Genomic DNA, 22022 nt, shown 5'->3' with positions numbered 1-22022 from the left:
ATAGTAAATTCACATTCGGAAAGAGTCAAACGAATTAGTTTGACGTTTTTTTAACTGTTACGTTTTTGAGATGTTTCGGCTAAAACAAACCTTTGTAGTAACATTTCATTCGCTCTCTGGTGAGCTCCTCAAATCCTGTAATTTCTATTGAAATCTTGAGTACATAAACCTAACGAAATCGAGAAGAGAATAGAAGAGTCGGTCAAAAAAATGGCAGAAAGTCTTCTTAGATTCAACAACGAACAACTAAAGCTCTCCATGAGTAGAGATTAAATACCTGATGTGTAGTCTGAATGTACTCCGAATTGTTTTGTTTACATCAGTTTTTACTTTCAATTTATTGCTAGAAAGAAGAGGATATTGAGTAACTAAGTTTCCAAATAAATGTCTGAAGGATAGATAAACTAATGAAAACTGCTGAAATCTCAAATTAGTTTCTAGCTGGTTCCTGCAGTTTTTCACGAATTGAAATATGTATACTATTTGTAGATTTAACAACGAAAGTATTATGATGTCCTAGTAATTTAGTAACGCAATATTGATTATAAATAATAATATAAAAAATGAAATAAAAATATAAGTAAAATTAAAAGATAAAATAATAAGTAAACAGAATGCACTCATTAAGTCCATTTTTAATGATAATTTAGCATAAAAAACTAATATGGACTAATTTGTAAAAATCACTTTTATGGGGCTCAGGGGATCTCCAAACGAATAACAGAAAGTAATAATTGGAAAACTCAATATGGATAGGAGTTTTATAAAACTACGTCCTCGATCCTCAGGTTCTCTGCAGTTCCAACGATCAAATATGTCACGACAATAAATAGGCTTAGAAGTTATTAGTAAAAAGGAGGGAGAGGCTGTCTTATGACTATTTCAAAACAAATATGTTGTTTTGATTGACAAATTTAACTACTAACTCATTAAAATAAATAATGTGGTCACTTGTCCATGATTCATAAACACAGAATTCACGAACAGAGAAGTGTTTGAAGGAACACGTTGCTAGTTGTAGCTAATTGGTTTATGGAGTATAAATAAAACTGACAAAAGATACCACTGTCCTATTAGCTATTAATTTACTAGGTACTGGACTGATAGTGAAATAAAATCACAAAAGCTGTTTCTATTCAAGGGCGGTTCGTTACGGGCTCCAGTTTATTGGCCTCATGACGTCTCTCTGGGAATCAATAAGACTACATGCTTTTTTTTTTTTTTGATTGGGGTAATTTTATTATTGGACTAACGAAAGTACAGTACCTGGTTGTAAAATTAGTAAAAAACATGATGAGGTTATTTCCGAACGAGTTTGTCCTTAAAGTTTGTCATCACTGACGGATTTGAAGAATTCATTAGTTTTTGTTTTTTAATTCAATTTAAGGCTTTAAGATCAAAGGTCATTGGCGACCGGAGCCTTTTTTAGTGCACTAACGGCCTTTGGGCAGTGCTATTTCGTTTCAGACCACTATATCCATCATCAGTTCAGTATTACCGGTCACTGGAGGGTTAGCTGTAACCAAGGAAGAGGTAATCTAATAATGATATAGTCATAAGAGGTGAAGGTGAATAAGATTATGTCCGACACGCTCTCTGTACGGTCAATTTTCCAATCACGTATCATTCTAATTAAGTTCCTAACTACAATGAAGTCTGTGATGCTTTCCCTGTTAATTGTTGGGAATGTTAGCATGTGGCGGTCTTCGTTAATAACAGGTAATTTTTTAAGCTTAAACATTCTTCTAATAATTTATCTTGAGTGTTTGTTATTCTATCAAGTCATAATTTAGATCTGTAATTGCTATCTGTACCGATTATTAATTTCACACGTTTTATTTATCTAAAGTGACCTGTAAACCCTCAAGACCCTCTTTAAAAAGATCGAGATTGGAAGGTCATCATCTTTGGAACTTTAAGAAGAGAATTTGCTAATTTGTTTTGTAGTGGATACTCAAAAAATGATCAATACAAACAGATAAAACTGCTGAATGAAGTGCAAAAAGTGAAAAGGCGTAAATTAAAATTTCCTTGAGTTATTAACTCTCAAGTAGTTTAACGCTACTGTAATTGTGTTACTGAAAAAGAAATGTGGAATCTCGTTCAGATTACGCATGAGCGTGCAAACCGAAGCAATAAGTTATACTTAATAAGAAGTTATATTTAAATAAATTAATCAATCAATGCAAGTTCATATTAGTACTTAGAGGATTGTTGAAAAGTTGCGCGGCATAATGGAATATAAAAAATAATTCCAGTAGCTGGACATTTGTGGATGATACCACATTGGAAAGGGCAAGGTATGTGCTTATTGATGACTTAAACCATAAAAACATTTTATTTATTAATTTCTAATAAAAGTCTTTTCAAAATAAAAAAAATTAAAACTTATGCTAAAGATGAGTCCAGGTTGTCATATAAAAGTTTTAAGATCGTCTAATGAATGTGAGTAAACAAAAAAAGGAGGTTCAAAAATTATTAAAACATCATGGTATCAAACCCAAACTACTATCCCGAACACCTGAACAAAATGAACTAAGTGAGAGATTGAATAGAACATTTATTGAAAAAACGCGTTCTATGTTGTTTGTGCACAATACAAATTAAGCAAGAAATTTGGGGGAAGCAATAAATATTAAATGCTATTTTTGCTTGAGTGGTGACCCATCATTAATGTGTATCAATATAACATGAAGGTTTTTTAAATTATTCTGAGTTGAAAAAAACTAAAAAAACAGAATATGAAATTAAAAAAAAGTGTTTAGTTTATCTTGAAGATATTGTCTGGTGTAAAATTTAACATAATATATTGAAATTGTCGTTTAAAGGAAAGCTTACCACTTCCCTTCATAAAAGTACCCTTAATCGAATGGAAAACTAGTTAAAACTGTTTTTAAGACAATAAATACCAAAATTCAGTAATGAGGGATTTTGGAATGGTTTGTTTAGTGTAGGAGTACTTTTGAAACAACTGTAATTGTAAAAGTCAATTTTTTCTTGATTGGTTTTTGTGATTACCTTCAGACTAGTTACATTATTACAATAGAATATAACATTTTAACTCTGGGTATTCACGAATTGAAACAAGTATTACTTATGTTCGCAAGTTAATATTGCACTCAGTGCTTAATTCTCCTTAAAATGCAACTTCAACATATGTCTCTTTAGCAATCAATGATTGTTTAATTCATTAAATATATAGAGGTATATTTTAATTTACTTTTGATTCAAACCAAAATGATATTGTTTGGGGAAAAATCAAACAATCTTATTTCGAGTAAATGCCACTATCTCTATAAAGAATGACAAAAGATCAATAATCATATACTTTATCGCCTACACAATACAAGTCAACCAACAAATTTACATTTCATGAAATAATGCAACACAAAGTTGGATCGTAATCTGTTGATTTATGAACACGGAAGGATGGCTAGAGTTGTACCTTAAAAACAAAAACAAAAATTATCAGCATGCACAATATATTCATATGTCATCCTAACTGTTCCAATTCTATCTCTTTAAAACAATCAGCAGCTGCTTAAAAATCGTTAAAAATATTGTATAAAGGTAAATCTTTTCAGAGTTTCAGGTAGACAGTATGATCCGTTATTAGCCAATTTCTGCCAAGAAAATTGTATCTTATAAGAATATTTTAGAGAACTTGACATTCCCTTAAATCCCATATTATACAAAAATGTAAGTACATGCGTGTTCAACTCATAAAATAGTAATTCCCTTATCCAAATTTGAACTATAAAAAAACTACTAGGAGTCAATGCGTTGGATTTAACTTAGAACGTATTCATTAGGATGAACAAGGCATTGTCTAATATAACAAAAGTGCAGCCGCATCACCACAAATGTAAAATACCTATAATTCGCAACTTTATTTTTGGCATCGGCTTTCACTATCCATCCAGCGAAATTTACTTGTATCTATGAGCAAAAAGTAATATGAATAGCGCCATTTAACACATCTCTTTTTTGCATCTAGGTTCTACTGTTCACATCTATCATCTACTAAACCTACTCCTGCTTAAAATGTGAGGGTTATGATAAAATAGATACAAAAAATACCCAACTTTGAATCACATAAATATAATTAAAGGTTCGAAATCGGTAAGCTTAAGCGTACAATAAATAAAATTTTAATCTCAACTTTGAACAACTAAAATGATAAGTAGAAGAACTAGAACAAAAACATTTTCTGAAGGTGCCATTTTTTTTCCAATTTTTGGCAACTTTTTTCTCGAAACTAATAGATCTGGGTTGTTGCAAAATAATAATAATAAAAAATACAGTCATTAAGGAGGATTTGCCCTATATTATAAAGAAAACTTAGGAATTTTATCTTTTATGGAAAAAAGAGAAAAAAATTGTCAAAAGTTGGGTGTTTTTGAACGTTACGCTTTTTCGTGTACTTTTTGACGATCAACCCTTATACAACTGTCCTACTGGACTGTTTTAATATCGTAAACGCGGGAGAGCTCGCACATGGTGCAAAAACGAGAACCTTTGAACCTTTTTCTTGTCAACGGGGAACAACTTAAAATATCTGCAGTTTGGGGCGTCAAAGCAACGTAAGAAGTAGTCTCCATCCAGCTTTATGTACTCGATATTCTTCTCTTCATGACAGGTGTTCCTCACTTCTGGTTACACTGATTTAACTTTTTTAACATTTAAGTCTACCACGGATTTAAGTAAATAACTGTTGCTGGAAAGAAGATCCTCGTTCGAAAGGGTGTCACTAAATACTTGTATGGAACATATCCTTTCGATCAGGTAATTCGGACATCATGATCTATATACTGTTTCTATTTCTATAGGACTTGCACTGGTAATCTTAGATCTTATATCAGTAATAGATATTCTCATCCATTTCGTTATTGTTGGTGGCTTCCTTTGCAAAAATGTTTACCATTTTGTTGGCACTAATAGCGCTGTGTTTCTTTACACCAAACAAAGTGTGGATTCGCCCCGTTTGAAGGTGGATATAAGTTCTACAATCTATTCAGCTATGAGACTACATTTAGCAAGGTGAATGTATCTTTTATTTTTTGCTCGTCCAATTTTCATTAATTTTAGGAAAAATTGTGAATTTAAACGTTTGTTAATTGGTATTGTAGAGAGAAAGGAAATAATTGTTTCATTACCGATTTTTGTTTCGTAATTTTAACTTAAAATCTAATTATTAATCTCTTCCACAAAATTGATTTGAGACTCAAACAATTTGTAAGATGTTAACTTGAGAAGTAAATGCAATTCATAGCAAGCGAATTATATTTTATTAGTAAATTATAAATCTTTTGATCCAGTAATCAGCATGAAGTGAATGAAAGTATACAAGAAGAAGAAGAGATCTTTACACTATCACCACTGCATTCTCGGTGGAAGGGAATGGGGAAGTTCGATGGAGGGGTGTTGGGCTGGAGGAGAAGGCGGTTTGTGTAGAACTGATTGTGTGCTCGTCAAACCGAACTAACTTGCCTCTAGCGACCGGACCATGCTCCGTCTTCTGATATCCACGGGTACAGATGGCCGGCCAAACTGTGCGAATCGCCGTTCTTGGAGCACCCGCCGTTGGCAAAACTGGTTAGTTCTTAGTATCATTTTATTGTTTCAAGTAATAAATTCAGTAGATTAAGATTTAATTGTTTTACTATTATTATAATTTAGGAACAGATTATTGACTGTTAGATGATTGTTATATTAATTATTAAATGATGGAAACGAGTCAAATATTTAGCAGAATTTTTAATGTCTTTTCTTTTAGTGGGATTGTTTAATTACAAGGGTGAAAATTTTCTTTTAACATACGGAAGGTCCCCTTCAATAATTATTATCATAAACTAGAATAGGTAATGTTGGTCAAAACCTTGCCATATTCATTATTATCATATTTCATCTGAAAACAGCTAATCACATAAACAAGTTGTTTTCATTACCTAAAAAAACCCTAAATGTCCATGTTGAGAAAATCTTATGAACTCCTGAAAAATAATTTTTCCTAGAAAAATATTTCAATGAAAGAGAAGCTTAATAGAAAATTGATTGAGAAGCCGTTCAGTAAATACACATTTTCATGTGACAGAATTTGAGCAAAATCTTCTTCTGGGAGCCGATTGTTACTTGAACTGAATATTTAGTCTGGCTGAGACGCTCTCTCTCTTTGTGTGATATATACAAATCACTTTGGGTCTTCAATATCCTTTGACTTTAAATGAAATAATTGAAAAATAAAAATTGAATGTTACAATTGCAAAGTAAAACAAACCAACATCTTGAGACCCAGTTGATCTCAAAATATTCCTCCTCGGTGATAACATAGTTTCACAAATTTAATACTTGAGACTTCTATATAAGTTTTTTTTTTAAAAATCCATCATTGCTTAAAATTAATTGATTCGTTTTGATCTAATCACATACAGTAACAGAGACCTTGGGTAGTTTTTACCTGTTGGTGATCACGCGATGTCAATCCTTGACCAAGATGACCACCCAGTCTTATTGATAGATAGTCGACAGTCTTATTTTTCGAATTTTTATTTTATCAATACTGTTCTAATATTTAAATAAACAAACAGAAAGGCTGAAACTTTTGTTTTTCTAAATTTTACTAAGAGTACGTTGTTGCAATTAGATATTTACCGAAATTCACAAAATATTTGATACCTTCCAGTAACAATGGAAACAAACTTATGGTTTTCCGTTGTTCTGCAGAGGTTAGCTAAAAATTAATTGGTAACATCCATCATGTTTCATTTCCACTTTGGTTCCGGACAATAAATTAGCCATCAAAATCACACATTCGAGGGAAGCTCTTTGCAAACGGAATTCTTTTTACAATAGTTTTTTTACATTTTTTGTTTTTTTAAACTCTGATTATGTATGACTATTTTATTTCGAACAATTTAAGTTGGGACTCCCAGATTCGTAGTGAGAAAAAATCAAGTGTTCTCAGTAATTTTTTTTCTGAAAAGTATCAATGTCCTGAACAGTGAGCTTTATTGCAGAATTTTCTTGTTCCAGAGAATCAATACTAAATATTTGCTACAGAAGCCCTAAGAGAGAGGAAAAGCAAGCTCGTCTGACTCGAAACCGTGAATCTGAACCTAATCAGACTCTAATCTGAGACTAATCAGATTCGGGTATACTCGTAAATGATACTGTAAAGTAAATAATTACAAAATAAAGTGGGAATACTGTGGAATTTTAAAGGGCTATGGAAATAGTAGAGTAAAGTAAAGTAATCGCCTATTTTTTCAGGCGGGGCTTAACGTCCAACTACCAATTAGGTGTCGTGGACGGAGGCGACTAGCAAACATACTTTACCGTAAATTTCTCTCATTAACCATTAAATAAAATCCAAGGCCTAAGACCGGGGAATCGAACCCAGTACCACAATACATATTAGCTTCGCAGGTCTAGCCTATAACCGCTCGGCTACTGTAGCGCCTACTACAACAGGATGTGAGAATATTGTGGGATTTTAAAGGTCTATGGAAATATTGGGAATTGTTCATCATTTTCTTTGTGAATGATTCATTAATCCAAAAGGGAGAAAGAATATTTCTAATTTCAGTCATTATTTTTTATTTTTTGCCAAGCCATCGACCAAGGTACTAGGTCATCTCCAGGGCTGTGGAAGTAAATAATTACTGAAGCGATTATACCAGACATCTCATTAAATTTAAAACAATTAAGAAAGTAAATATATTCATCAGACCTTAAACTATTTATTTATTTTTACCGTCAACAAATTTAAATTGTATGAAATCGTAACACTTTTCCTTTACTATCTATATCAGTGTTCCACTAATTTATTCAAAATACTCTCTTTATAGCTTGATTTTCATATAAAAGATTGGTTTCAAGGTCATTGCATTAATTTTATTCAATATAATTTTTACATACTGCCAACAAAATAAAAAAAAAATTAAGCACTCGTGCAGAATAATTTAGAAATGGACAGTGTACGATATGGAGGCCAACTTATGGTAGAGGGGGTGAAAATCCTGTGAACCTAACACAATGACATTGCATTTGAACATTGCCGAGGTTTACAGGTACTCTGTGTTCAGTATAACACGACCTATAATTCCATTCAGCTCGTGTGCTACTAATATATGGCTAATATGTTATGCAATTAGAAATGCTTTTAACACAAGATACACAAGTTTTGCAATCGGGCGATTCCTATTGTTGTATTAGCTGGTAGTACCTAAAACTCATGTACAGTACTTAGATTGCGGTACGAAATCATTAAGTAATTCTATGCAACTATTGCTTAAGGTAAACGGTAAGGATAATGTAATATTTTGATAAAATGTAATGCAAATTTTGACCAATGATTTATTTTAGTTACGAAGCGAGAACTTAGGATAAGAAAGCAATGCTTTTTTCCAAGTTTTACTTCAGTGTGATTATTAGCTAACTTCTTTAATTATTTCAGTTTTAATTATTCAATTGCACACTTCATAAATTTTATTTTTCTGCTAATTCATACATTTAACTTTGTATTACTACTGGTAGATTTTATCATGTAAAGAGAATGTCTGTAGAATCCTTGTGGCTTCCAGAAGTGTCAGAGTGAATAATATGAGCGTTGATAAGTGTTAAATGTGCACTTGAAGGTTGTGCGCGTATGTTATGTGCTTTTGAGATAATGAGTATGCCCTTGAATTCGCTGAACCGTGTACTTAAAGTGCATTATGTGATTTGGGCTGTCAGGGTAATGCTCTCAGAGTAAGGCTCCAAGTGTTAAGAGAAAGTAAGAAGATCATCTCACATTTTCGAACTTCTGAGTTTTCATCTGAAATGCGCATTTTGACGAAACAAACTATTTCAAACTTCGCCCATGAATGTGTGGGCATATCTGAAACTCTAATAATCGCATGGATATAAAAGTTTATGTTTTGGTTCTACCAGAGGACGACAGTGACTTATGAACAAAGGTCCTTTAAATAAAGAACTTTTAAAGGTTCTTTTATAAGAATTTTTTCAATTTTTTTTTCGAAAATAAAGCGAACTATTTTCTTTAAATTGTGTTATAACCATTACACCTCACTTTAATTTGAAACTTGTGCCTGTGATAAGTAGTTTTAAGGCAGTTCTAGTTAGGTTTCCCTGTACTGACGACTTTAGTGTAACATATAGACCTGTCGTTATATAGTGCTAGCAATGTTTAATTGTGTTCCTAAAACGCGAACATCGCTCGACCAGAATTGCTAATTTTGCTGGGGAGTAAATTCAATATTCCCATTTTCAGTACCAGCGGATTTCTTTAATTTGGTGCAGTATCTAATATGTAGAAGGGTATTAAAGATTAATGCCAATTTCAGTCATTTATATATATTCTTTACCAAGCTTTCAACTTAGAGACTAGATTAGACTCGAACTTTCAGGGTTATTAATGTAAACCCTGAAAGTGACTTAAGTCGAAAATTTGGCAAAAAATAAATAAAACAAATTATGAGTAAAATTAGCAATAATTTTTCTTCCCTTAACATTCAATATTTCTACTTTTATATCCACTCTACTAGAGTGTTATTTCATTCAGAACTTTAACTCAAATACTTTTTTTTCCAGCAATAACTGTCAAATATTTAACAAGACGATACATTGGAGAATACAGTTCCAGAGTAGGTAAGCACAAAAATTGCACTGCTTGTACAAAAAATGTACATTTCATTCAAATGTGTTTTTATACACTTAAGGTTTTTTAAAGTAATATAATCTATTTATTTTAATTTTTTAAAACTAGCAAACTTTTTTGAATGCAAATGAGATGAATTTTAAATTATAGCTTTTAAAAAATCGTTGCAAAGTATCACTTGTTTAACTTAAATGTCATCCAATTGATTTACAATTTAATCAAAGGTACCAAGGATAAAAAAAACACATTTACAATTTTTTTTTGTTAAATTAATCACTCAGAATAAATGTGCAAAATATCTCAAAAACGAATACTCACGGTTAGATCTCTAACTTTTCTTGTGGTACACCTTCGCCGATTCTTTCTGTGTCTTTCTGAAAATATGTACAATCAAACCATCTTTATTTACTCATAAATTCAGGGACTCACAAAATGTAACACTTATCCTAGACTCAATTTTTCCTAAAAACCATAAATAAAGGTATTAACTTTAGCGCTAAAAGAGGTACCAACATTTTTGGGCCAAGTAAAGCACGTCATGGAGCGACATAATCTCCAGTAAAATTAATTTTTTTGTTATCCTAAATTTTATTCGTCGAAGCACGCATATTTTTTTTATGTTCTCCAAGATTTCAAGACTTTAATTAACTTTTTATCTTAATGAATTGACAGTTGAGATAAAAATTTTAGATTATTTTTTTAAATGAAAGATTCACATTACTTAAGCACACTAAGATTAAACAAACATAATAATAATAATAATATAAATAATAATAATAATAATAATAATAAACGATATTAGAATCCAGCTACAGGCCCTCAGATTTACTTTTACTAGGAGCTCACTATCCGTCGTTGATGGACAGTGTACTCTGTGAAGAAAGAACACTGTCAAAAGTCTGCAATGCATGGTAAAAGGATCAGGACATCTTAAAAAAGTAATAAATAAATAAAATAAAAACTAATACGAGGGTCGTTTGAAAAGTCCGTGCAAAAATAAAAACTACTTAATTTTTTGGGGTAAACCTTTTTTATTTTTCAACATAGTCTCCTTTTAGGCTTTTACACTTCGTCAAACGCTGCTCTAGTTTGTTGATCCCTTCCGAATAATAGGATTTGTCCAAGTCTGAAAAATAGCCATTCGTTTCTGCAATCACCTTCTCGTTTGAATAAAATCTTTTTCCCGCCAGCCATTTCTTCATATTGGGGAACAAATAGTAGTCCGAGGGAGCCAAGTCTGGAGAATAGGGGGGATGTGAAACGAGTTGGAACCCTATTTCCATTAATTTTGCGACCACAACTGCTGAGGTGTGAGCTGGTGCGTTGTCGTGATGGAAAAGGACTTTTTTGTGGGCCAATCGTGGGCGTTTTTCTTGCAGCTCGGTTTTCAAACGGTCCAATAACGATGAATAATATGCACCTGTAATAGCTTTACCCTTTTCCAGATAGTCGATGAGGATTATTCCAAGGCGAATCCCAAAAGACAGTCGCCATAATCTTTCCGGCCGAAGGAACGGTCTTCGCCTTTTTTGGTGCAGATTCCCCCTTGGTAACCCATTGTTTAGATTGTTCTTTGGTCTCAGGAGTGTAGTGATGTATCCATGTTTCATCCACAGTGACGAAACGACGCTTAAAGTCCTGCGGATTCTTCTGGAACAGCTGCAAACCGTCCTTGCAACACTTCACACGATTTCGTTTTTGGTCAAGCATCGTGAGCAATCGCGGCACCCACCTTGCGGATAGCTTTGTCATGTCCAAATGTTGATGCAAAATATTATGTACCCGTTCATTCGAGATGCCCACAGCACTAGCAATCTCACGCACCTTCACTCTTCTGTCATCCATCACTATTTCATGGATTTTATCAATGATTTCTGGAGTAGTAACCTCAACAGGGCGTCCAGAACGTTCAGCGTCACTTGTGCCCATATGGCCACTCCGAAAATTTTGAAACCACTTATAAACTGTTCTAATCGAAGGTGCAGAGTCACCATAATGTTTATCAAGCTTCTCTTTAGTCTCCTGAGGCGTTTTGCCTTTCATAAAGTAGTGTTTAATCAACACACGAAATTCTTTTTCGTCCATTTTTTGAAAATCACTCGACTTCCTCGATTCAAACGAATGCCAAACACAAAGAAATAGACCGATCTGGCTGAAACTTGGTGTGTGTTCTTCCAAGAGATGCTACTAACTAAACATAACCTCGATACGCGCCAGTGGTGCTATCTCTCTGACTTTGCACGGACTTTTCAAACGACCCTCGTAGTGTATCTCACGATAATATTTTTTTTAGACATCTCTGAAATCCAAGATCAACGAAGAAATGGCTTCTCCACTTTTCCCTCAGGAGAGGATATTTCCATATTGTTCCCTTATAAAAGTCAGGAGTATTCATTATTCTGTCCAACATCTATCTGGCAAACTATTACTTGGAAGAAAATGTGTTGTATAGAGCAAATACAAAACATCCATAAGAATTTTAAATAATTGCTTTTTTTTTGTATAATTTAAGGCGCATCAACATCTAAGATTTATCGCCCGGAGTCTTTTTTAGTGCACTGTCGGCCTCTAGACAGTGTAAACAGTCAGAGAATTGTAAGGAGATCCTATAAAAAAAAAAGTCTGACTGCTCGTTGCTGAATTCAAAGCTGGGATCTAGTTACATTTGAGATTTCAGAGCGTTAATCACTGACCTTACCTCAAATTTAAATAATTTCTATAAATTTTAAAGTATTAACATATACAATTAATAATATTATAAATAAGTTTATCATCAATAAAGAATTGATTGGATTAGATTGATTGAATTAGATTACTAGGATAGAATATTTGACAAAACCATAAAAGATTGGTTTCAAGGTCATTGCATTAATTTTATTCAATATAATTTTTACATACTGCCAACAAAATAAAAAAAAAATTAAGCACTCGTGCAGAATAATTTAGAAATGGACAGTGTACGATATGGAGGCCAATCTGGATAATTACCGTTTTAGTAAAAACGCATGGTTTAAAACTGCAAACAATATCAAAATAATAATACAAGAATTAAGAGAAGCCATTAGTTGATTTCGAAATGGTATTCCAGAGAAATTCTATCTCATATTTCGCAAAATGTTTTATTCATATATGCGTAATATTACTGCAAAAATATGATATTGTAAACAAATAAGTTTAAAATTGGTGGCCTTCGCTATTGTTACCAGGAAGACATAAGAAAGTTGCAAATACTCTTATTTGCAAACTTTTAAAAAAATATAATACAATACTTTTAAATATACGATAAGGTGAGTAAGATAGATCGGAAGAGAGATAGTGGGATGATAGAGCGGGTGGATGAGATCTAAGCTTTCTAAAAGCTCCATTGTATCCGGGACATTTGATCTTTTATTCAAATACGTACTACAACAATAGAACTAAACATCAGCCGCCTCTCTATATTAATCTCCTAACTTTTACATCCTAACTCGATCTAATATCTTACATCAGTCTTTTTACGAATGTCTGGAGCGTTTAAGAGTTATTCCTATGGATAAAAAAGGCCCCCATTGGACAAGATGTGTTTGGGAAGTAGCGCTACGTATAGCTATATAGAAAATTGTATTTAAATTTAGGTAATCAAATTTATAAAATGCCATAAATATACAAATTAAAGTTCACTCTAGCACCGAAGTAAGCGAAATATTTTCTTTTTTTTTTTAGCTTGGAATATGACTGATTATACTTACTAACTGTACTTGCAGCTCTACTACAATCCCATAGAATATTCTTTTAGAATTACACCTCTTCTTGAAAAATCTTCTCTTTTTTTTTTGTGGGGAGAACGTTTTAAATAAAAGTGATAGTTCAGTATGGAAGTAGTTAGCAATCTAAAAATTGATTAGTAGTTCCAAAACAAACATTTACATGATTTATGTACATTTTTTTCAATTTACCCTTGCACTTGCTGAAAGATTTATTTTATTTTTTTCAAGCATTTAGAGAAGGTAAAAGAGACAATTTACTGTGTGTCTTAGTTTCTTAATTTTGCTAATTTTAAAGTGGAAAATACTTTTCTGTTTAAGATTTCTTGTATAAGAAGTACGAATGGATTAATGGAGTACCCACTCAATTGGAAATACTGGACACTTGTAAATACCCAGTAAGTTGCTATTTATATTAAATTTCATTCTAAAATTGTCACTGTTAAAGTAGGTACCTTAAACATTTAACAAGATTCATTTATTAGATTTCCAAAAAATACTTTCTTATCAGTTACTTACTGATGAGTAGGGTTAGCTCAATTATAAAGTGGTAAAAACTACGTTCTAAACAAAATTATTTTAGCTCTACGATTGGTTAAATACTAATAAAATAAGAGAAAACAAAAGGACAATTTTTTTTTTAAAGAAACAAATTTCAGTTGTATATTTGTTATTTTTATTATTAGTTGTATTTTTAAGTTCGCTTTCGACCTAGGGACTAAGTCATGTTCTAAGCACATGCTTGTAGATAATTATTTTTAATAATATTTTTTACATTTTTAACATCAAAAGTTTGTGTATCTTTTGTTCTGACGGTTTAGATATTTAATCAACATTACCTAAACTTAAGACATGAACAATATTTAAGTTTTTAATATTAATGCAAAACAGTTCATTTTTTCTCTCTAGTTTTTGAAATAAAAATCTAAACATATAAAATGTATGTATATGTATTATGTATAAATATTTATTTTTTTAATTTAAGACGCGTAACCATCTGAGGTAATTGGCACACGAACACTTTTTTAGTGAATTTTCAGGTCTCTGATCAGAGTTCCTTTGCTTCACCGAAAATCGGGCAGTATAGTTTAAGAAGCTCCTTTGAAGAGAAAATCTAAGTGCTGGCAATTGGCCCATCACTCAGCTGATCTCTTCCCTTATTATTATTATTGATAATACAAAAAAATACTATGAAAAGTTAAACTTTTAACAGTAAGTTGAATCCTCATACTGGATTCATACTGAATTCATAGGTGGCTCCTGTTTTTTGAACATTATTGATAATCAGTATTTATTGTAATTCTGGCGACAATTCATGTACGTTCTTGAGGTAAAAATAAACATTATTTTAACGGCACTGATGTGGGTTAGTTAAAACATTTTCAAGGTTGGATGCACTCTCACTGAAAGTAATTTACCGTTGCAAATATTTAAAACTGCAGCTGGCGTAATTAGGGCATCTGAATTCTTAAAATGAAGTATATTTTTAAACCATTTTAGTTTTCTACAATTTCAAACGCCATCCTTGTAAAAGCAGCATACTTGTAGTAAACCTTAGGTTCGAGTCCTGTGTGCTGCCTAACTTTAATTTTTCTTATACTTAGAGCTCAGTGTTGTTTGTATCCATTGAAAGAGTCAGTCTGGAGGTCGTCTGTAAAAGGCTTTGACTGCCAATTACCTCATGTTAACCAGCGACGAGTGAATTAAGACTGGCGTCTCTACGGAGTTCTTTTAACGTGATAAATAATATTATTTTCAGAAGTAATTACTTCATAGAGTTACACATTGTAGGTAAAACCAGAGAATAAACCCAGTGTTGGATAGACTAGGCGAGTTACAGGGAACTTCCCGAATGAACCCGGCTGAAAAACTACCTAAATCTGAGGGTGTCCTAGCTTGTTTCTTTTTTAAGCGAATTCTCTGATTCCCAAGTAAGAGCGAGTTTTTGCGTGTTTGTACATGTATAACAAAACTCTAGCTTAAAAATGAAGAATCACAGGAAAAAAAATTAAAATTTTTATTTCATATTCATACTTCCATAGAATCTGACAATAACTTAGCGATGAAATTCCTTCAACACTGAAAATTCTACTTTAGGAATGATTTTTTGTTTTTGTTTTTAATTAAAAACGATATTGCGCACATCTAGTTCTACAATTTTTATTTGATACAGTGACTCCCATTAATATTGGGACAGTACATACAGAAGTTAAAAATTGACGAAAATTAAAAGTGGCACCCATTTATTCAAATTTTTATAAATTCATTTCATTTTATAATTACTATTAATTAAATAAAAACTATTTAAATAATTACATAAAAATGTTTTGGTAGATTAAAAAATTTATATATTATAATAAGTGCAAATTCTACCTCTCATAAATATTGGGACACTATTATAATTTATAGTTTGTCCAAGGTTTTGCCCGAATATTTATACAATTTGTAAATATTTACCTTAAGCACATATTCAATGTGAAATTAATAATTAAATTAGTTTATATAAATCAAGCCAGGTGTAACATGTCGCGCAAAAATACAAATACAACGATTGAACAAAGAAAAATTGTAATTTCTATGCACAAAGACAATAAAAAGTGTTAGAGGGACAGAAAAACTGATCGGACCTAAAAAATCTACTGCGTGGAACATCATTCAGCGTTACCAAAAAGAAAAAGAATTGTTTCAACCCCACAAAAAGGCCGTCCTCGACTGCTCTCTGAGAGAGAGCAGCGTTATATATTAAAAGAATTAAAAAAGATCACCGACTTAGTGCTCCAAAACTTCAATGTGAAATTTTTGACATGTTTAGAAAGCAAAAAAGGGGCAGAAACTGTTCGGAGAGTGCTAAGAAAACTCGACTATCATGGTAGAATAGCCTGGAAGAATCCTTTTGTCAGTAAGATAAATCGTGTTAAGAGAGTGAAATTTGCCGAAAAATGTTTTAATGGAAATAGTGACTTTTGGAATGATATCTCTAGCGATGAATCAAAATTTGATGTTTTCCAGTCAGATGGAAGGGTTATGGTCTGGAGGAAAGCGAATGCTGAACTCGAAAAGAAGAATTTACAGCCAACTTTAAAGGGTTTTAAAGCTGCACCTCCGGGTGGAGGTGGGTCAGTTCTGGTTTGGGGCTGGATGTCCGCATCAGGATTTGGAGAATTAGTGTTTATTGATGGAATGATCCACAAAATGGTTTATAGTAATATATTAAAATATAATTTGAAAAAAGTGCCAAAAAATTGGGTATTTTAGGGTCTTTTAAATTCTACCAAGATAACGACCCCAAACCTACGGCTTGGGTGATATGCCAGTGACTGTTATATAATTGCCCAAAAGTATTCCAAACCTCTCCGCAGTCACCAGATCTTAATCCCATTGAACATTTATGGCAATATTTAGCCAGTGCTTTAAGAAAAACGAATAATATCTAACAAAAATTAATTAAAACGATGTTCCCTGGAAGAATAGGAAAAAAACACCACCTGAATTAACTAAAAACTTGTTTCACCTATGCCTGATCGTTTGAGGGCTATTGTAAGTCAAAAAGCAATTATTAAATTATTACCAACCAAATATTAAATAGTAGGAGATTTTAAATATTGAACATTTAAACTCTAGCACTTCTGGTGTCCCAATATTTTTGAGAGCCTTATTTTACACTTTTTCAAATAGTGCTACCTAACAGTTTGGAATTTCATCGATTTATACTTATATATAATTTCCACAGATGTTGCTAATGTAATTTAAAAAAAAAAAAAAATTCCAAACTTTTGTATGTTGTTTTCATTTTCCTTTTAAATCATTTTGTAATAGGTGTCCCAATTTTAATGGGAGTCACTGTATATGTTTACAGGGAAATTTGATTACCGGCACTCCTGGAGGAATAGGGAAGTTAGGTTGGTTTACTCTAAAGGGTAACTAACGGAATGTTGTGGTCCTGTCACTTATTGATATTGATGAGCTTTAAATGAGTTTCTAAAAATCTGAGTTTGACGAAATTGGAGTCACCGAAAGAATGGATTTTCTTGTTTTGTTTTATTGATTTTCTCATAAACAAACCGAACTGAACTTATCCTTTTTTCTTATGATAACTACTCATGTAAGAACTTATCAGTTTCGCTTGTATTATGTATTTTCGTTCAAAAAAGCAGGAAACATATCCCATATACGTATGCATTGCGTGTATATCAGCTTGTTACTTTTTTCGTTTGAATTTTTTTGGGGAAGGAGATTTTTAAGGAGTTTCTCCTAAGTAACTATCGCTTTAATTTCTGTTTTCTGCGAGTTTACTGCCTGTATAATGTTACTGTATTAGATATCTTCAACTTATATAAAAGATATTTTTTTAAAGAACATATTCTTTTGAGTTAATTTTAGAGCCCTCTGAAATTTTGGTAACTGGGCGGCCGTCTCTTTGTCACCATTCACGCGGCCCCTGATGTTAACTTGCCTTAAAAAAGGTAAAATAAAGTAATAATTAATATGAGGCTGTCTTTATGCCAACAACCTAACCTATGTGGTTCTTCTTATTCCATTAAAATCCAAAGCCTGAGAAATCGAATATAGTACCACCAAAAATATGTATCTTTATTAAAATAAATATCGTAGTAAGGAGAAGTAAGCAAAAAAAGGAGAAGCCATCCCAAAAAGCGTTTTGTAAAAATAAAATTAATTAGGAACGAGAAGAAAGAAGTATCGTAAATTACATACATAGCAAATCGTATAATTAATTATGAAAATAATTTTGTATGGTTCAGCTAGCTTGCTAACATTATTCAACAACATTGACATTCTAATCTGCTGAAAATAAAAATAAAGACGAAAGGAGTATAAAAGAAGCCGTTAGACGGATATGTGTGAACAATTATACTCGTTACGTAAAATAGAAGCTTGTTAATAATGACCAGTTGATTTGTCGCCTGAAGCGACGTTTCTTAGAAGTGTTAAAATATACCTTCCATTCTTTCTTTATTTTCTTTTTAAAATTCTGGCATCTCTTTTGTTCAGTGGTGTGTCAATATGAAAACAGTTGCGCACTGAACTTCACTTCCTTAATGCTTCATTAGAGTTCATCGCACCTTACTTGTAATCGATCAACCACGGATTATTCTTTATAACAATTGAAGAATGTGAATACTGAGATTGCTTCATGCTTGGATTGAATCGAGACTTCTTAATATTATCTTTTAACTCCTTGTAGTTCACAGCCAGCGTGAGTTTAGTTCTTAGGCAGCGGCTTTCCTATCCCATTGCCTTGGACACTGCAGAGGCAAAAAATTAGTGGTAAAAAACAGTCAAATCTTTCTCTTATGATTTCTCTGGTTGATCTAATGAATTTGTATTAAAAAGTGTACTTTATTTTTATTCTGTTTTTATTAGTTACTCTGTACTTTTTTATACCGATTACTGCTTTTAGAATCTTTTTTTCTGATATTGCCTCTAATTTTTGAATTGATTTCACGCCAACCCAATCTGACTTTCGATCAAAAATTCATTCTTCATTTCATTCACTTCATTCTACATCCTAAAGCTAACCAAAAGTTCTTTCTGAAAATCAAGGCCCAATCAAATTGGGCTAAAATTTAAATATTCCTAGTCATTAGGTTTGATTTATTTTAAAATAGATGATGATCTGGTGGGATTATGCTAAACGAAGGAAACATGTTTGAATATTAATTTTTATATCAGATTTTCTAAAAGCAATCTGAAAATAGATAAATAATGAGATAGGTGGATAAAAAATAGATTTATAGTAAATATTAAGAAGACTATTGAAAATATATTTATATTTATATTTTTTTAATTTGTTTTAACTTGTGAAATATGTAGTTATATATACATATTTTTTTTATTAAAGGATAGATTATCTAAGGAGATTTTGAGGTGGGCAGATGCTTTTTTACTTGTGTTCAGTGTTGTGGATTCATCTAGCCTTTTTCTGGCTGAAAGGCTACTTGACTCAATGGACAGAAATAGACGCCCAACACTCTTAATGGCAAATAAATGTGACTTAGAGCATGCAAGGTTAGTAACTAATTTTTCTGGCTTCCATTTGTCATGGTCTCTTTTCTTTAAGGTTACTATCCGTTCTCAGTTTCTCTTAAACGCAAGGATTCAGCAATCATTTCGGATTTCAATCACCTATCAAATAAGATAATGTTGGTGTGGTTCTATTTGACTCATGTAAGGAAAAGTCTGATGAAACAAATTACAACTAAACCTTACAACTGTGTACCGTTCGAATCTGCAAAGAAGCATAACATGATCTCGTTTCTTTTAAATTCTTATTTGGACAGGTGGTGTTTTATCGTGAAATTGTACACATTTGATTAATTTTATAAAAGAAAGGGTGAATTTGTATATGCAATGATGTTTATTAGGAAATTATTGTACATAATGTACTGAAATATTTAACAGTGGCAATATCTGTTCACATTTTATTAATAGCTAATCGAAGATTTAATTTTTGCAAGGAGGTTATTTGAATTAACAGAAATGATAAAAGAGCCTTTAAGTAGCAATGTCCTTACTTTGCAACCTGAAACAGAATTGCCATGTCTACACTTTTACGAGTTCTTTTACCATATTAAATCGGATAAGTATGCTACCAAATGGGTACCGAATCACTCTTCCAAAGCCACAACGGCTTGCTTCAGCTGGAATCTTTGATCAGCTATCATGGCTAAAGTGATACGCTCAGCTAATTTTGAACGGCTAACAAGCTAAGACAAAATCTGGGTAGCTGGGAAATATCGAACATGTTCAAAAAAGATATTGAAAAGATCTGATTCCAACTTTGATAAGATTTTTTAGTACACAACTTCTGTAAAGGAGTGAGTTTTACAGAACAGTAATTGAAATCTCTCTTTGACTCCCAAAAGTTTTAATCAAATTTATTTCAAGTTCAGATATTTTTAAATTAGCTCATTGAAGTATATCTCTTAAATTAAACGTCTTAGATAAAAACAGGAAAACTAATAAATCAAAAAAATAATTATTCATATGCATTTTTAATAAAAGTATTTGTTTAATTCAGAGATATTCATTAACATCCCGATTCAGTTCATTGTAACCTTCCAATGAAGGTAATGAAAAGTCAATTCAGAGAAAAATAGTTTTTCAAAGAGTGGATTGGCTGAGTCACTTTTCCATCTCGGAAATCCCGAATTGGAATCCAGCTGCTGGCCCTTTGATTATTTTTCTCTAGAAAGTTGCTTTCAGCTCACTGTCCGCTAAAGGATATTGCTGTCTGTAACGAGAGAACACTGACCGGAGACAAGGAGAAAAATAGACAATGATGGATTAATTAAAAAAAAATATTAAAAAACCATCTTGTTTTCAATAGGATTTTTGCTGCTCCTAATTTTCTAAAATAGCAACTATTTCTAGTTTTCTTACCTAATTTACTACTTTTTAACATTATTCCAGAGCAGTGAGCAGTCGAAGTGGACAAGAATTAGCAGTAAAGCATGGATGCCTTTACCTAGAAGTATCAGCTGCAGGTAATACGCAGGAAAGTAGACCTACTCCAGCTTTTTTGGCACTTGCAGGGATGTGTTTATTGCAAGAACTACAACAATCATCTTCTTGCTTTTCAGCCCGAAATATTTGGAGGCAGATTGTGAGCAGAAGTGAGAAACAAAGATTGCAGTCTGATATTCCAAGAAGATTAGTGCAAAAATCAATTTTTTTGTGAACTTACTGTTGGATAAATATCAGAACGAATATAAGTTCTTAATTAATAATTTTATGAAATTATATGTAAATTGTAAATAAAATAGGAAATAGACAATTATCTATTCATTCTAAAATATTTATGAACCTATAATAAATAATTTTTAGCTAAAATTACTGAAACAGAATATAGTTTAGGGAAGGGATTAGCTATGAGGTTAGCATACTGGACTCCCACGCGGAGATCCCGGGTTCGAATCCAGCAGCTGACCCTTAGATTTTCTCTTCCTAGGAGCTTCTTACAGCTCACTGTCCGGTGATGGACAGTGTTGTCTGTAACGAGAGAACACTGTCCGGAGGCCGGCAGTGCACTGAAAAAAGCTCCGGGCGCCAATAACCTTAGATGTTGACGCGCCTTATATCATAAAATAAAAAAAAAATAAATAGAATATAGTTTCTCCACAAATTGATTACTTTACAAGTCAACCAAGAAAACTTAAAGCATTTTCATCAAATTTACTTGTTACAACATAATAAAATAATAATAGTAATATATAAAAGTCGAATATGAGAGGAACATTGCTTTTATTTTATTTATTGCAACATTTTAACCAAAAATAAATAAAACAATAGTTTCTGACTAACCAGATTAAGTTTTGACACTGAGTTAAGAATTTTCAGGAGAGATTGCAGCCAATAAATGCATTCGTGTACATGCAATTCATTTTTACTAACCAAATTAGTCATATCATCGGTGGAAGTTATAGAGAAGAAGAAATTTAGTTTGGTTATTAAGTGATTACCTCAATATGTGTAGTTTTGGTCCTGATGTGATGTACAAGTTGAAGTAAATGTGCCTCAAATTGAAAGTCAGTATGGAATGTAAGGTGGCTGGTATTGTCAACCACATTAAGTTAATATTATACAAAGTAGTGTGCAATAAT

General features: G+C 32.2%; 1 protein-coding gene across 3 annotated transcripts; it reads left to right on the top strand.

The window, feature by feature from the left end:
* The first annotated feature begins 1561 nt into the window (after window positions 1-1561).
* LOC141455402 (ras-related and estrogen-regulated growth inhibitor-like) lies at window positions 1562-21199 on the top strand. Of its 3 annotated transcripts, XM_074130454.1 has the most exons (6): window positions 1562-1719; window positions 5319-5595; window positions 9592-9648; window positions 13723-13799; window positions 19262-19428; window positions 20833-21199. In XM_074130454.1, the coding sequence occupies exons 2-6, from the start codon at window positions 5538-5540 to the stop codon at window positions 21098-21100; spliced, it is 627 nt and encodes a 208-aa protein (XP_073986555.1). In that variant the 5' UTR covers window positions 1562-1719; window positions 5319-5537; the 3' UTR covers window positions 21101-21199. The 3 variants fall into 3 exon arrangements, with proteins under 3 accessions (XP_073986555.1, XP_073986556.1, XP_073986557.1); XM_074130455.1 differs by lacking the exons at window positions 1562-1719; window positions 5319-5595 and adding an exon at window positions 8057-8302; XM_074130456.1 differs by lacking the exons at window positions 1562-1719; window positions 5319-5595; window positions 9592-9648 and adding an exon at window positions 13466-13644.
* The last annotated feature ends 823 nt before the right edge of the window (window positions 21200-22022 follow it).

This window comes from Rhodnius prolixus, unplaced genomic scaffold (genome assembly GCF_049639745.1).
Source record: "Rhodnius prolixus isolate KJV_2025 unplaced genomic scaffold, Rpr scaffold_4, whole genome shotgun sequence".
Classification (NCBI taxonomy): Eukaryota; Metazoa; Arthropoda; class Insecta; order Hemiptera; family Reduviidae; genus Rhodnius; species Rhodnius prolixus.
This window is presented reverse-complemented; position numbering and strand designations above follow the sequence as displayed.